General features: G+C 35.6%; 2 protein-coding genes across 13 annotated transcripts in view; one reads left to right on the forward strand and one right to left on the reverse strand.

The window, feature by feature from the left end:
- The window catches only part of GRHPR (glyoxylate and hydroxypyruvate reductase), a 26,441-nt gene extending 24,029 nt beyond the window's left edge, over positions 1 to 2,412 (forward strand). Inside the window, exons 8-9 of the mRNA XM_074205548.1 lie at positions 19 to 149; positions 1,980 to 2,412. Of these exons, the coding sequence (XP_074061649.1) occupies positions 19 to 149; positions 1,980 to 2,101 (253 nt within the window). The 3' untranslated portion in view covers positions 2,102 to 2,412. The remainder of the gene's footprint in view (positions 1 to 18; positions 150 to 1,979) is intronic.
- ZBTB5 (zinc finger and BTB domain containing 5) overlaps positions 2,214 to 17,717 on the reverse strand; it is a 47,888-nt gene continuing 32,384 nt past the window's right edge. For 10 of the 12 annotated variants that reach the window (XM_074205541.1, XM_074205535.1, XM_074205542.1 and 7 more), the window contains one exon: positions 2,214 to 14,255. In XM_074205541.1, coding sequence (XP_074061642.1) covers positions 12,221 to 14,251 — 2,031 coding nt within the window. In that variant the 5' untranslated portion in view covers positions 14,252 to 14,255 and the 3' untranslated portion in view covers positions 2,214 to 12,220. The other 2 variants (XM_074205547.1, XM_074205537.1) reach the window with 2 other exon arrangements.

The following is a 17,717-nucleotide window of genomic DNA, read 5'->3' on the forward strand; positions in this document are numbered from 1 at the left end:
AATTCCTATGCTCCTCAGGGGAGATGTGGTGAACCAGGAAGATCTTTACCAGGCTTTGAAAAATGGCCAGATTGCAGCAGCTGGGCTAGATGTCACAAGCCCTGAACCATTGCCCACAAACCATCCTCTCCTTTCACTGAAGAATTGTGGTAAGACATTATTCTCTATTCCTCAAAGTAGAGGTGGGGAAGGGACTACAAGGGCAGAATGATATATATCATATCAAATAAAATCATTTTCTTGGCCAGTTTTGCTTAAGGTAATATGGGAATGTAACGTGTTTAAAAAAAAAGAAAATGGCATCAGTAATTTTTTTAATGTAAAATTACTTTTTACCTTTAATTTAAAAGGACTAGAGAAGTTCAAATTTCTATACTCCATTCTTATATGAGAAAAGCTATTTCTTTTTGGGTTTTTTGGGGGGTTTTTTTTGCAAGGGTTTAAGTGACTTGCCTAAGGTCACACAGCTGAGTAAATATTAAATGTCTGAGCCCAGATTTGAACTTGGGCCCTCCCACCTCCAGGGCCAGTGCTCTATCCACTGTGCCATCTGGCTGCCCAAAAAGCTTTCTTTAAGCAGAAATGTATTCCTCAGACTAGTACCTAAAAGTAGGCATAGAAATCTAAAGGCTACTGGGGAATCAGAATGGGTTAATTATCCTATTTGAGACAAGAATAAACCTTTCTCTCTTAAAGCAACAAATAGCATACATGAGTTCTCCACAAGTTTACCTGTCTCAGGTAGAAATTTTCTTTAATTAGTGGAGCCAAAGCAACATTCATAAAGCTAGAAACAACAAGTTTTTGTATTATATGAAAACTGCATGGAATGGGATCTCCAAGAGGAGAGTCTGACTTAAAATATCTTTAAAACTTTTTCTGCCCATAACTCATACCCATTGGTGAGAATTTTTTTTCAATTTCTGTTTTTAGGAGAGTAAATTAGATGAAAGATTTTAATACTTTCAAGTAACTTTCTGATTAAGATCAATAATGTATATTATCAGATTGAGATAAATTTTTCATTGACAGTGAAAATAGTATTCTGGTCCATTCATCTATGAATAATCAGGAATTATATATGAATTTTATCAAGATTTGGTTGGCCATGGCCCTGGGTCCATCTTCTTTTAGCCAGTCCTTATAATGGTTGCTTTAACATACAAAATGTTCATCCAATGATAATGTATCCTACAATTGCTTCTGACAATTTAAATAAGTCATGGAGGTCATGTTTTACATTTTTTTAAAAATATGATCAGTAGGTCATATATTTAAGCTTCTGGAGTTATCAGCTAAACTATTGGTGAAAGTATGCTCTCTTGTGTTAACTCTTGAAGTATGTATGTTGCCTAATACTTGAAAGTATTAAATTTTGCCCCAGTTAACAGCTGTTCAGTGGATCAGTGCCAACATTGTGAAAAAGTGACTTAGATTTAATTATGTCCCTTGAGTATCCATAAAAATATTTTGAAAATTTAAAGTGCTGTACAAATATAACTGTCATTTAGGGTCACTGCCTTAAATAGCAGCTATTGATTACTAATTGTCATCTTTGTATGTATGTCATCTTATGTATGTAATGAACATCATTATATTTGGCACTACCTTTAAATCAGTTCCTAAAATAAGAAAGTGTCCAAGAGTTTAACTTTCTACAAGTGTTCTAATCACATTAGACTTTTTGACATCTCTTTGATAAGAGCCATCAACCTGTGTGGAGAATTTAACCCTAGAAAATATAACTCAAAGATTATTTAGTCTATTTTCCCCAAACAGTATTTCTGTTACCTTGACAGAATTTGGTGAAAATGATGTGAGGCCAAAAAAAAGTATTATCAATAAGTAGATAATATATAGTTATCATGGTCTTCATTTTGGTGGCCAGAAAATCTGTTAAGTTGAATCCTACGTAAATATTAAGGCGTTATGTTCTTTCTTCCTGGTATTTTCTGATCGATCACCTCTTTCCTTGATAGTGATTCTACCACATGTTGGAAGTGCTACTTTTGGAACCCGAAACACTATGGCAGTGATTGCAGTTAACAACCTGTTGGCTGGCCTAAAGGGGGAGCCAATGACAAGTGAATTCAAACTGTGAAGATGAAACAAGAAGTAAACTCACAATTGAGGAAGCATTCATAAAATAATTATAGTTTCACTTCTGCTAAACAGGGAGTATGTTGCTTTCACCTAAATGTTCTGTTCATAAAGAGAACAAACAGTGAGGAACCCTCTCCCCACATCCATATACTTGACTCAAGACTACATGAAAAGTGCCTAAGAATAACATTTGCTTTGTAATTATCCTCATTTACAAATCAAAGATGTTAATGGGTTTGCAACTTTAGTTGATGAATGTTATCTCATCTAAATTGAATTTCAGTAATTAAATGACTATTGAGTTACTTATTATGTGTCTGTGTATCTGTCTAAATATATTTGCTTACTTCTTATGTCTGAATCCCAAGGTTAAAAGGAATCTTCAGTCCATCTATAAATTTATACCTGAAGAAGAAAGCCCACTTCAACACACTCAATAACTAATCATCCGATATTTTGCCTTGAAAAATTTCCTTATGTGTGTATGTGTTGTGATCAGAGCCCTATTCCTACAGTGTCTCTTAGTTATTCCTCATATGAAAGCCAAATTTGCTTCTTTAAAATTTACACCTTTAAAATTTACACCTATTACTCCTAGTTAAATACTTTCTGAAGTCGAGTGGAACCAGATTACTTCATTCTGAGTGATATGGCCTTTCACAAAATTGAGGAAAACTAACATGGTTAACCCCACAAAAAAAAAAAAAAACTCTTCTCTAGGCTAAATTAGCTTACTTTCTTGAGTCTTCCCATCAATTGAACTTCAGAGCTTTCACAATCTTGGTTACTTTTTTCTGGATTCAAATTAGACCACAATAATTTCACATCTTTTGAGTTCTGGTATTAATTTGTCAGTCACTAAGCTTTTGTAGTCACTGATTTCTCTACATGGCACCATATCCTCATGTATAAGGGTGAAATAGTATAGACTGCCTTCTTTATCCATGGATTTCTGAAACAATCTGACCAAAGTAGACCAACTCTGATTTATAGTAACAGCATCTTAAAATAAAATTAAACATTTACTTGTATTGCATGAACTACTGACCTGCATGAATGGTTTATTTCTTTATCTCCCATCATCTTGTTTGCCATCTGATTTCCTACACCAAGACATTTTACCAAAATTAATCATAATGCAGAGCAAAGATTTTGAGCCAGGAATCTGAATTTGACTCCTAATTGTTCTAGTAAGTATATCATCTTGGACAAAATGTCCTCATTCAAAGGGTCTTTTCTCAATATTCACCTTAACCTTGATAGTACTTGATACTGTTTAAAGACATTCCCTACATTAAATTCTTGATTCTCTTGGGAGCCATGCTATCTTGACAAATCCTTTTTTTCATACCTGTTAACAATACCCTCCAACTACGCAAATGCCAACTGTCAGATTATGGAATAGTAAAAACTGTATTTGCGCTAAGTTAGGAATCCCAGGGGGAAAAAAAAGGGCTTTTGGGCCTATGGAGGTCATTTAATCTCATTATGCCTAAGGCTCATCAATTGCAAAATGAAGGAACTTTTAGATGATCACTCAAGTTCCTCACAGCTTTCTCCAGAAATCATTCCATGAAACTTTACCTCTTCAGCCCAGTCCACTGATTTAATAAAGCATGTATTTATTATTTGTAAGGCATTGTGTTAAACATTAGCTTCAACGTGTACAGGATCCTCCATTCTAAGAACCTATACCTTTAGCTCAATCAGGTTTTTAATAAATATCATGCATGAGTAATATGGACAATCTGTAAAGAGTTTAAAGCAGAGGTTATATTCGTGGAGAATATAAAACTTGGTCTAGCACCAAAGGAATAGTAGAATCTGAATAGAGAAAGTGAAGACCTCCTAAACCAAGGAAAATAGCATAAATGAAACTGGAGTGATGTTTCTGGAAATGACAAATAATTTTTGTCTGGAGCAAATGGTTCATGTGTAGAAATAATGGAAGAGACATAGAATATAAGTTAGATTGTGGACAGCCTTGAATACCAAGCTAAAAAATATCAATTATGGCATCTGAGAACCACCAAAAGGTTTGGAATGAGGAAGCAATTTGTTGTAAGCTGAGTTTTATGAAAACTTTCAGAGCAATGCATGTGATGCTTTTAAGGTGTTTTATCTCATATGCAACTGAGATTCATTGCAAGAATTTGCAATTCATTGCAAGAAAAATAAACATGGAAGGTCATATTCTAAGAAAACTAAACAAGTGGTATTTTATATAATAAGACTGGATGGAGATATTGCTAAGCTCTAGGCATGAGATATTAACTAGAGTATCAATGAAAGAGAGCCCATGTGAAGCAATAGGACAGTACTCATTTAATATTTTATTCTCATATGACTATATGACTCCTCTAGTATTGCTGTGTTAATTCTTGAAGTATTTATGGTGCCTAATAAATGTTTTTTGATTATTGATATCATTGAAGGCAAGAAATATAAATTATAATTGCATGCATCTTTCACAGGAACCAGTACAAAGGGCTATATTAGATACCATGGTATTGGTATTGGTATTATAACACCAATATCATAGATAATACCAGAGTAGCTCAAAGATTTTGTTGTTTTTGACAAGCAGTGGGTTAAGTGACTTGCCCAAGGTCATACAGCTAAGAAGTAACAAGGGTCTAAGTGAATCTGAACTCAGGTCCTCCTGACTCAGAGCCAGTGCTCTATCCCCTACAGTCCTAATTTTTTAATGACTTTTTTTTTAAATTACAAAATTGTATCTAATCACATGAAACTTGAAATTCTGTTCCTTGCTGATATTGGAAGAAAATGTCTCCTTTTCTCAGTTTGTTTTTTGGTTTTTTTGTGGGGTTGGGGTTTTGGGGTTTTGGTCTTTTGAGAGGCATGAAGCTATGCGATAGATTAAAGTATAAAGGAAAGCCAGCTCAAGGTAGAAGGGAAGGATTCAGAAAGTTAATTACAATCACACACAGTGCCAATGAGGAAGAAAAGGAAGCATCTAAAGAGAGGAGAGAACTGCCCATGGAGCTCTCCAGTTGAGCAAACAGCAAACTCTCCTGAACTTCCCTGTTTCCATCAAGGCCAGAAAACCATCTTCCCAATCACTCAATTTTGCAACCTCAACTTTATTCTTGGCTCCTCACTCACCTTCACCCCACATATACAACCACTTGCCAAATCTGCCATTTCAACTACACCTCTCAGGTCTATTTTTCTCTACAAGTCATGGCTATTTCAGGTCTTCATTATCATGCCTCACCTTTGCCTCATCTCTCCACTTCAGTCCATCCTCCTCACACCTGCTAACATGATTTTCTAAAACATAGTTCTATGTTTAAACAGAATCTGGAAAGGTCCTCATGGGCTCTCTCTCTATTCCATCATGTTTTAACAGAGGCCCAGAAGTCTCTTAAGTCATAGAGGCGTTTTGTATCAGAGGCTAGAATTGGAATCCAACTCCTTGACTTCATACTTGAATAGCTTTCCTGTTGATTCTGGGGTTATCTATTTGAGTCCTTCACAACAGTGTGGCTCAGCCAATCTGTTCTCTTTTCTGTTCTCCCAACACCCCACCTTGAAACCATTTTTGGCCCCTAAGCCTCAACTCAAATACACTACTTCCATCTTAGACTCAATCCCTTATTTCCTTCCAAACTTAGTTCAAGTGATTTCTGTATTAATTCTTTCTTGATCTCATTAATTCAGGTGACACTCCCCTCTCCAAAATTACCTTATTTTTATATATTCATTATGTGTATATGTAAGCTGCTTGAAGGCAGAAACTATTTCATTTTTATCAGTGAAATACCAAGACCCTGAAAGTGCTTGGCATACAGCAGAACCTGAGTCTAGTCAGATGGCTGACTAGAAGAAATAAAGGAATTAGCAAAATGTCAAAATAGATTGGAGTGGGGAATTATTACAAAATATAGTATAGAACACTAAAGATGTCAGAATGACTACAGCAAATAAATTTGTGAAAAATGCTTAGAACAAATAAAATCTTTAATTTAAAAAATGCTTAGAACATGGAAAGATGTTAGTACTTTATGGTTTACAAAGCAACATTATCTTGTTTGTTTTGTTTTGAAGTTTTTGCAAGGCAATGGGGTTAAGTGACTTGCCCAAGGCCACACAGCTAGGCAATTATTAAGAGTCTGAGGCCAGATTTGAACTCAGGTACTCCTGACTCCAGAGCTGGTGCTCTATCCACTGCACCACCTAGCCGCCCCCAACATTATTTTAATTGAATGAATTAAAACCATTCTCTGAAAACTGAAAATTCTTGTGTTAAATCGAAGAATCCTCGATACCAGGGGGGCATCTTGATTTTCAATATTGAGAAGGTAGATTTTTGAACCTATTGGCATTTATGTCTGGCAAAGTTATAGAAGTTAAATGATTTATGAGCACTTTGAAAAGCTGTGATCAATTATCAATTAGCACACATTGCACCAAGAACAAATCACACCAGATTAGCCTATTTATTTCTTGAGCAGGATTACTATGAATAATCTAGGCAAAATATAGCATATGTAAATTCGGCATTGCCCATTATACTACCTCTATCATCTTTAACTCTGAAATTTTCCCTTACAAATTGTCTTCATTCTACCAAATTTCCCTTAAATCTATCCTTTATTCTTACTGTGACATCAATCTTTTTACCTTGTCACTAACCTTGCTGTTTCTCTTCTTTGCTACCTACATCCTTAAAAACTGCACTTTACCTTGCCATCCCTTCAAGTTTTCTTCCATACCCCTAGATTTTCCTTTTGTAAGTAAATTTAGTCATGGATTGCCCCCATTTCACTCACTTCTCAACCAAGCCCTAGCAATCTAGTTTTTGACTCTACCACTCTACTAAAGCTGCACTCTTTGTTATTAGCAATCTCTCTGTGCCAGTCCTTAGGCTATTTGATCCATCTTCAGATAATAGTCAACAGAATTCGAGTCAAAGGAATTCAGGTCACCTAATCCAACTTGTATCTGAACAAGAATCACATCTTCAACAAATAATTGTCCAAATTTGGCTTAAAGATCTTCAATGTCCTCCCCTTGAATATATCCTCTTCCCTCAACTTCTGAGATATTTTTGAAATTCTTCTAACAGGATCATTTATCTTCCCCCTACTAATGTGGGTGTGCCAACATAGACCATCCTGGATCACATTCTCTATCTCTTCTCTGCTAACCACCTGAATTATTGGAGTTTCTTACCCTTAAAATTCCCTAATCGTTTTTTCTGAACTATTCCAGATTAAGTTGACACCTGGACATCACCTAAATGTCCCATCAGTTCTTCAAATTCAGTATAATTATCTTCCCTTATAAACATTCCTCTAAATGTACCCATTTCTAAAAAAAGTTCTCTGATTTGCAACCTAAGTCATTCTTACCTCACTCCAATTATGTAAAGTTTATGACCTTTATATATGTGTAATGAATTTATTAAAATTCAATTTCTAAATATCCTTTTCTCAGCCAGACTCTGGGCCTGGGCAAACAGTGAAAATAAATGTTATCTGTCAATCATGACAGGTTCTGCCCTGAACTATTTGCCTGTGTTAAGTGAAGTGTATCAGTCTAACTGTTCTAAAAATCCTTGTAAAATTATACAATCAATCCAGTCTTTCCCATTTCCTACTTCATCACAAGTAATGTAATCATTGTATTGTTCTATGTGGTAGACATGTCCTGGGAAGATCATTCAAGCTCCAAATCTGACTGTTCTATGATTCACCTTCCCATTTTTGATCATGTATAAAATATCTTATTCCAAAACAGCAAGGTGGAGCTACTAGGAATGAAGTAACATTATGATTTGCAAATCAGGTTTCTTACCATTAATAAAGTGCTATCATTTCCTAGCACTATTTCTGGCCTGCTTTGTTCACAACCTGGTTAGCGGTTCAGTAAAAACTTGGTTAACATATCCAATCCAATTTTGTCATTATCTCTACCAATTATCTCATTTCCTCACCCTACTTAAGTCCCTCATCACCTCTTAATCACTGTGTAAGAATTCAATCTCCCTCTTAAGCTCCTATGCTGATTATTTTATGTTCTATCAAATTAAATTGGGGTCCTTTGGGGCATATTGGTCCATGGTCCCAAAGTTGAATAGCTCTAGATTCCTAAAAAGTTCAACCCAGGTACCACCTTCCTTCAAAACAGTCTCTCCTCTATGACTCCACTTGTTTGTGCTCCCTGAAATGACACAAAACAAATGCAACTTAGTGTTTTGTTTCTACCACTTCCTCTAGAATGTAAAGCTTCTTGAAGACAGAAATTTTTTTTCTTATTGTATTCTCAGTGTCTAACATATGGAAGTAACAAGTGTTTTGATGTTTATTAAAATACTGTCAGATGTGTCCAACGCTAATTATTACAATGGCCCTAATTATTACATTTTATCATTATACTCACTGGCAACATGGGTTAACTTACATTGCAGTCATAAATAAAAGCTAAATTCTCTATGTAGCTCTTGACAAGTTTATGTTGGGTGGATGTGGCCAAAAAGAGCTAAGAGACTGGACACCTGTAAAGGAAGCAGTCTATCCAGAACCGAACTTTTATATAAGAACTTTATATAAGATTAAAAAAAAGTGATTTGTTCTCACCTCCCCATTTTCACCTGTTCCTTCATCCTTCTTGAAGTAGACAAATCTGAACACCTACCAAAAGTTCTTATATGTCAGAGTCAGTTATTTATTAACTTCAGTCAATTCTAAATCTCACCTGGTGAATTTTAAATCCATCCTATCTCCTGATATCTATCTGAAGATAGATACAATATTCTTAACATGAAGGAAATAGCGGGAAGAATTTTAATTTATTCTTGGTGAGAGAGGAAATAGAAGCAAAAAAAGAAAACTATACTTGCTCCTCTAAAGAAAAAGCTTTTTAGGAGAGGAAACCAAGGAGGCATAAATTGTTTGAAAAATTTATTTTAAAATTAGTAACAGCACCAAAGCTTAAACACAGTGTCTTGGTTCTTTCTGTCCAATCTCTTCTTCAGTTAAAATGTTTCACTGGGTTTTCTTCTCCCAAGAACCCAGTTCCATGTTATAGTTATTCCAGTGGTGTATCCAACTCTTCAATAATTATCATCTAGATTGACCAATCAGCAGAAAATTATATGTTTTTAAGAATCTTATGAAAGCACCTGGGCTCACTCTTCACTCCCCCATAACAAAGTCAAAGTAGCAAATGGATTTTTCAAACTCTGAGGCCAAGTATAGTAATCAATTAAAAGACAACAGAAATAAACCATGTGACTCAGCAGGCAGGATCTATGAAAATAAAGTTTAAAAATTGGGGCATATAGCTTCTAGATGAACGAGGAGTTAGAGCCTAAAACAAGAATTGTTGAGCAAAATAACTTTAAAAAAAATGTTAATACTACTAGTTGGTGCTAGCTTAGATAAGATTACAAGAATAGTCTGGTAAAAATATGCAATACCATTTTTCCTTTAATAATCCAAAACTTTTCAGCAAATAAAAATGCTACAATTTATCTAAAAGTCTGATTTGAATTAGGAACTTCTACCAAATTAGATCAAATTTCTAATTTAACATAGGTTAAACCTTAGGGAGTTGCCGAGAAAAGTGTTGCCCATGATCATACAACTGATAAGCATCAGAGATGGGGATTAAACCAAGTCTTCTTGATACCAAGACCAGCACTCTCTCCACTGTGCTATGCTGCCTAAATATGGTAAGTTAATTTTATTTGAAAATACTGTATTTTGACCAGTTTTCACTGGGCATAAAAAATCATGTATTTAGGACTCAATAAACAATATTTTGCTTCTTTATACTAATCTATAATTAAGGCCAAACAATCAGAATAATTTCCTTATGCTGTTTAAGAATTCGAATGGAAAATCTGCTAATATTTCTAACAGTTCCAAAAATGCTCATTAAGATAACTAACAGACTTTTTAATCCCCATTATAAGCATCTATGTTAAGGAAGGGATGCATACATGAAACCCTGCTTCTCAAATGTTTGGGATTTATAGAAGAGTGGATCTCTAATACAATCTCTGTCCTCCTGAAAAAGATAAAACTGAGAATAATTACCCTGATGATATGGCATAGTGTGTCTACCATCTTTGGAAATGTTTTATTCATGACACTTTAATCCTACTTACAGAGGAAACTCAAGTCAAAAATTAAGTGCAGATCTAATCAGCTGCATTTTTTTAATAGCCACTCACAGAAAGAAATGTTCATATTCTTCTCAGTATGGCAACTTATCCCTTTCAGACTAACAAATGTAAGCTTAACCAAAGATAGGTTTTATTTTTGCCTTTAATTCATGGAAATCAAAGTTCTTATTTAAGAGAGGTCAATAGCCATTCCATTAAACTGCACAAAAGTTTCCTACACAGATCAGATTCAGACGAATTCTTGTTTCAGGGTTCCCCTAAGTCAATTCACACTATTCTGAACACAATGATTCCGAAATGTTTGCCAAAATTATACAATATTTATCTAAAAAAACCTGGTATGCTGAATTCACCTGTCTATACATTGATTGATAAAGTACTAAAGCAATAAATACCTCTAGGGAAATAAAATTAAAAAACCATAAAGAAAGATCACTGTAATCCTCTAGAGGAGGTGTTTTTTGGCTCTGAATGTTGTCACTAGGGCTAAGCAATATCCATGGCTACCATTGGTAACCCTGAGACACAGGCACAGAACAAGGAGAAAGGAAAAGGAAGAATAAGAGAAAAAAGAGAAAGGAAAGCAGGCAGGCAAGTAAGGACAAAGAATCGTAAATCAGTGCATGTGGTGAGACTAGTGAATGGCAGAATGCCACTTCTCACATATCACTCAATGGTTGCTATGCCATAAGAAGCCTAACCTTTCTTTAGAGTTTGGGAAATATCGAATTACAAAACACAGTTTGGGGAAATAGTGGATTATAAAGCATGGTTGTACCTAAATTGGAAACATCTTTTAAACATTTTCTTGGCCTTTGAAGATGGGAAGGTTCTGAGGGAAAATGAAACAAAATTTTGGCTCTTTTCTCAAATTATATATCCTTTCCCACAAAAACTAAATTGACTTTTGAGCATAACTAAGAAATAATATCATATTTGTAAAGGTTCACATAAGGAAATTCGAAGACTGAAAGGAAAATAAAGACAAAGGGAGGGTCTTCTTACACAGTAGTTGGGATTAGATTGTTAACATCTGAAAAAGGTCATCTTCTGATAAAAAAGAAAGTTCCACATAATTACAAATTATTAGAATGAAGAAGACAAAAGACTAATTCATTTTAAACTCCCATATATATACTATGTACATATATATGGAATTTTAACATCCGAAATACAAGTTGGTTAAAATACTGCTAACAGCACATACAGAGAAACAGTACTTCACTTATCACTCAATACAAGTACATACTGTATATACAATTTTGCTGTAAAACAAAAAACATCCAAATAATCTTGCTGTATAAGTATATACATCTAATAGTCCAAAAGAATGCTTGCTATGGACTCAATTTCAGCACCATCATAACGCAGTTGCTATTACTGCAACAACCTAACATAAAAAATACAGTACATTCTGAACCCCTAGAACTATTTTTCATAATATACTTTAAAGCATTTTATGGCAGACAGAGGTATCCCGAAGGGCTTCCCCCCTCCCCCCATACAGGTACACAGTTGCCATTAGTAACAGTTAAGAGCTCTTTGCATCATTGTTCAGACACATAATATACCAAACTTAAATGTACAGGTATTTTATTTAAATGCTTCACACAATTTTACAAAAATTGCTTTAAAAAAATTTGCACTTTAGTTTTTCAGTCTTAAAAGGTTCCACTTTTAAGATCAAAAAGGTCCTAAATACTTTCTCCCTGTTAACTCAATCCTAAAGGAAAAACTTGGTTTCAGGGATTGCATCCCTTTTTCTCCAAGCTCTGAATTTTTCTCAAAGACCTATTAGCACAAGTGCCTGTGTCTAATTACACAAGATCCCCAACTTATAAGAGCCACTGTTCAGCCTGAAACCTAAAACAAAATAGTAGTAAGTATCTGCCAATAGTTCTGTTAAAAATTCTTTTCAAATCGGTACTGAATTCAATTTGCTGAGAGGGAAGAACAGGATTAGAGCAAAGTGCTTGGTAGATTGCTGCTCTGCCACCTGAGGCAAGTAGTCTTGGAATGTTTATACAGGTGGCTTGACTGGCTGAACCTCTTGCCACACTTTAAGCAGGCATAGGGCTTCTCACCTGTGTGTACTCTAATGTGCTTCTTACAGTCTGTTAAGGTCAAAAATGTCTTACAGCAGATTTTGCAGGCATATTTTCGAGCTCCCTCTACAACTAAGACATTGTGCTCTGATAAGGCCTTCTTACATTTTGATAGAACATCAGCAGATGCTCTGGTCAACTGAGGGGGACCAGGTTGGGAAGGATGCCCATTTTCAAAGGAGGAAGTAGGCCCATTGATTAACAACTGAGAATTAGTTGAGCTATCTTGTATTTGAGAGCTCCTAACAGAAGTCACAACTGGCATTTTTGGAGCTATACGTCGGTAGCCTGGAAAATTACTGGCTCCCCCTCGAGAAGAGCCCATCATTGCCCTGGAGAGTGAGTGTATTCCCAAACCAGTTCTGGGAAAATCCATCCCAAATTGCTCTGCTGCTCGATAACCAGAAGTTTGTACACAGGGAAGGCCCATTACTTCCTGCATAGGTCTAACAAAATGTGATTCTGTAGGCTCACTGAAAGGATTTTCCACATGAGAAACAGTAGCAGAGGAATGACCACTTGTAGGCCCCGACTCTGGACTTATTAAATAAGATGTGTCATTATCTATTCTGCAGTCACTGGTAGTGTTTGGAATGTTGTCATCATTGCTCTGATTGGCACTAAAGGTGCTACTTCTGCTCTTGGTTAGAAAATTCGAAATACTAAAAGTTGACTTGTGTTCCAGGTTATTGGAAACTTCCAAAATATGAATGTCTCCTACCCTGTCAGTGCTGGATTGTGGATCTGAAAAACTACGATCACTACTTTCTGGACTCAGCTCTATCTTTTCAGCACTGACCACCCCACCTTCCACTTCCACAGATTCACTGCCTTCTGCTTGAGAGGTCACATCACTCACTTCATCCTGAGGCTCAGGAGAGCTCAAAGGTTCAGATTTAACCACTACTCTCATGTGGTCTTTCTCACTGAGGCTAACTTCTGGATTTTCACACTGAAAGCCATTTTTCTCAGAAGTAGCTTCCTGGTCAAAGCTGGTTTCCACTTGAGTTGCTTGAGATGCCATGGACATTTGAGAAATGTTCCCAGCACTATTGTCTGACTGACTGGGCATTTGGGCATCTTCTTGTCCGTTGAATGACTGATCAAACATGATAGCATTGTCTTCCTGGTTATCAGTTACTGAATCTGACTTAGAGTTATCCACAATTTTCAAAGAATCTGGGGAAAAAAACTCTTCTCGAGAATGAACCACTGTCTGTCCATTCTCTGGAGTTGCATCTGAAATCATGGACTCGTCTAGAGAAGGTCTGATGCGCTGTCTGGCTCGATCTTCTGAAGACTGTTTTCGCTTGTGGAAGCGTCTTATTGGAAATGTGGTCCGCTGTTCTATGTTACTCCTCATCGACAAGTTCATGGTAGTTTGTTGCTCTTCTGTACTCTGGCTAGAATTTAATGCAGAGCTCACTATACTTAGTCCCAGTTGCTGAAGCATAAAAGACCGCTGCATTCGTGCATTTTGTTCCTGAACTCTATCACTGGGAGGAGACATAGGCAGTGTCCTTGTGGTTAAGTAATGTTTACAGGCCTTAACAACAGAGTTCAAATGCAAATGAGAAGCTGCCAACAAGACATCCATAACATTACTCTCCCCAAGCATTAGTGTAGAGGTATACATCATATCAATCAAAGCAGCAAAGGCCTCTGCTGTCACCACCTCACTATCCAGCTGGATCATGTTCATAGTTTGATCTCCCTCAGCTACAGTAAAAAGGGCTCGGAAATGGGTGCTGCATGCTGCCAACACAGAACGGTGTGCTTTAAAATGTCTATTCCCCACCACAATGACACAATCACAAAGTTGGCCATGAAGTCGTTGGTAGTTTAGTTGTTGAAAGATTTGTTCAAAGTGTCCAGGAAAATCCATGATCCTGAAAATTTGAAAGAAAAAAATTAAAATTTTGAATTGTTTTAATGAGAATAAATTTTGCATGCAGAATACTGCAAATGACAGTCAAAAGGAAAACAAACTAGAGGTCACTGTCTTATTAGTCTATTAGAAAAGCTGAAGACATCAACAACATGTAAAAGTACATAAACTAAAATTCTACCAAATAAGAGGCAAACACAAATTTAGTTGTCAGTCTAGTCAACTGTTCAAATACTGGTGAATAAACCCTACAGGCTAGGCTGTCCAAATATTGCCTTCCCCTTTCCATATAATGTTTTTAAAGTAAGTTATAGGTTGGAAATTTTCTGTTAAAATAATGCTCAATACACAAATAAACTCAAAGGACTTTGTTAAAATGAAGCATATTTTGAAGACAAGAGCAAGGATCCAAGTTAGTGATTAAGAAATTCAAAAGATTCCCTATTAACTAGGAATTGAATAAAAAACAAAAATAAAGAGGAACCAAAATTTGACGATAAAGACGAAGAGACAGATTAAAGTTCCCTTACATTCAAATTATCCAATTTTCACCAAGTAAATTTTGAACAACCAGCTCCAAAAACTAATGAAGTACTAAATTATATACATATGGCTGTTTATGATGTCAAGTTTAGACCCACAGAACTGTAGATTCTCACCTCTTTAATTTAGCAGAAAACTACTGGAGCATACTGTTCTCAGAAACCTCCCCCTTTCCTGGGAACTTTGTGATTGGCTAATTCAAAGTCTTTGTGTCCTTGGATACAGCTCAGTGACAGAACCTTTCTGAGGTAAACAGTTAGGAAAAGGGGCCAGCAGCCCCAAAGAGGTACTTTTTTCATCAGCACTCTCTGCCCCAATGCTCTTGGAGCTGTGGGGACTCCCCAGAGCAGAGAGGAGCTACAAAGGACAAAAATATCATGGAACAAAAACACATCTGGCAGGTTTCTAACCCTCAATAGCTTTTTCATTGTTCTAGTTTTTCTGAGTGAAGACAAGGGAATAGAGAAATAGAGGCACAAGCTTGACTCTGTCTCATTGCTTATGGAAAATAATGACACTACACAGCTGAGACAGTAGTCAGACTATTTTTTAATTAAACTCAAGGGAATTCTCCTTCCATTTGGACCTTTGCACAGGACAGACTCCATGACAGTAGTGAATACCTAGGGCAAGTATACAGCTCTCTGTTTTATGCCTCATTTGACATTAATAATAAGAGGGTTGTTTAACAGTTATCTTTATGGCTACATTTATCAAGGACACTTGAGTAATCCTAGCATATGCATAAGAAAGGCCTTGCTGGAAGATAGCCTTTAAAGCTGAATTTTTCTTTTTTTGCAATCAAACAACAAAGTGGGATCTTGTATTCTTGGCACCTTCCAAGTCAATTATGAAATGGTACAGGTGTATGGTCTGATGCAGAAAATCATGTGTAGAAATCTGATTATCTGATCCTTTTTCATATATTCATCAAAGAATATCTTTGCTATATGTGTAGATCATGCTCATAAAAATAGAAAGTATTGGGGCAGCTCACTGGGTGGCACAGTGGATAGAGCACCGGCCCCAGAGTCAGGAGAACCTGAGTTCAAATCCAACCTCAGACACTTAATTACCTAGCTGTGTGGCCTTGGGCAAGCCACTCAACCCCCATTTGCCTTGCAAAAACCTAAATAAAAAAAAATGAGAAGTATGTGGAAAATCGCAAAGGAAAAATGATAAAAAAAAAAAAGAAGGAAATAAGCTGATCATTGATTAAAACAAGCAAAAATATAGATAGCCCAGTGCTATATGCATTAACAACCACAAAAATAAGAAAACCTACACATTATTTGGAGCCTCCATCAAGAGCTATGTGAGAGTATGGATAAGAAAGGCAAGATCAGAAAGCACTAAAGCAAATACTTGCATCAAAGAGATTCCTATCACTTGATCCACTGATCAGATCACTTATCAATACTGAAGTATTGAAGGGAAACCCAAGGAGCTTAAAGACCAAAGATGTGAGTCATTAAGTCCTATTTTATCACCTGTAAGTTATCCATTTTCCCACCTGATGAGACAGTTGAAGAGGACCAAAATGGAAAATATTGGATCTAGTGGAGACAAAGCTGGCTCAACAAGAATGGCTCACAGATTATTATAACAGAAACAAACTAAGCACTTGTCACCTTTTATTACATATACACAGAATTATGAACCTCAGAATTTAGGGGTGCCTCTGAGGTCAAACTATATCAAAACAGAAATCACCTTTAAGATATTCTCTGCACTGGTCATTCAGCTTCTATTTGAAAACTAATTATGGGGAACTCCCTGCTTTACTGAAGCAACCCATTTCACCTTTGGATGTTTCTATTATAAAATTTGAACTTTTGTTGATCTACAATAGGCTTCTACATACCACTCAACGAATTTGCCATATGAAACTTAACCCCTAGTACCAATTCTAGCTAAAAAGGTAGAAGGAAACTTAAGTAATTTATATTAACCACTACACAGAAAGGGTAAGCACCAAATTACTAAAAAGTAAATACGAATGAGATATAAGTGATTATTAATATCTCAAAAGTAAATTATAAATATCTTAGTTCTACAGGTTTAAACTGTTACAATAAATAATATATTAAACTATCACCTTAAATACAAGAGCATGATCCAAATAATATGATGGGGGGGAAAAAGGAAAATAAGGTAAAAGCTAAATTTTATTTTATTAAACATCTAAAGTGGACAAGGATCTTTAATTTGAAGTATTAACAGTTAAACTAATGCTGCTGCTGTTTAGTCATGTCTGATTCCTCAAAGCATGTTAATACTATCCATTGGATTTTCTTGGCAAAGATATACTGGAATGGTTTGCCATTTCCTTCTCCAGTAGTAAAAATGGAGGTTAGGAGACTTGTCCAGGTCACACAGCAAGTAATTGTCTGAAGAAGCTAAAATTGAGGATGGTCTAAAAACTGATGGAATCTCATTTTATTTTTTTGTCCCCATTCTACCACTTGTTGATCATGCAAGAGTCATGCAAGTACAGATTTCTAAAATGAATAACAGAGCTCATGAAAATAAAAAGTTAATGTATACAAAAAACAACAACTACTCATACTTAAAATTGTTTTAGAAAGTTTACATCACAACCATATTGGAACACAGGTAGACAATCACTGTGAATTGGGTAAAATAAAATAATTTTCTTGAATCACAAATGAAAATCACTAAAAATCTAATCTAGATATAATCAGATAAATGTAAAATGGTATATGGATAAACCTATAATAGATATTTTATAAACAGAAATTTGCTATTGTAATATTTATAAAGAAAGTACATGAATAAACATAAATCATTCGATAGGATTTCCTGGTTTCTTCACTTGTTTATTTCTAAAATATATTACTTTGTATATTGCTGCTTTTGTTTCTTTGCCTTATCTAGTTTTCAATTCAGATCATCTTGC

This window comes from Macrotis lagotis, chromosome X (assembly GCF_037893015.1).
Source record: "Macrotis lagotis isolate mMagLag1 chromosome X, bilby.v1.9.chrom.fasta, whole genome shotgun sequence".
NCBI classification, from domain to species: Eukaryota; Metazoa; Chordata; class Mammalia; order Peramelemorphia; family Peramelidae; genus Macrotis; species Macrotis lagotis.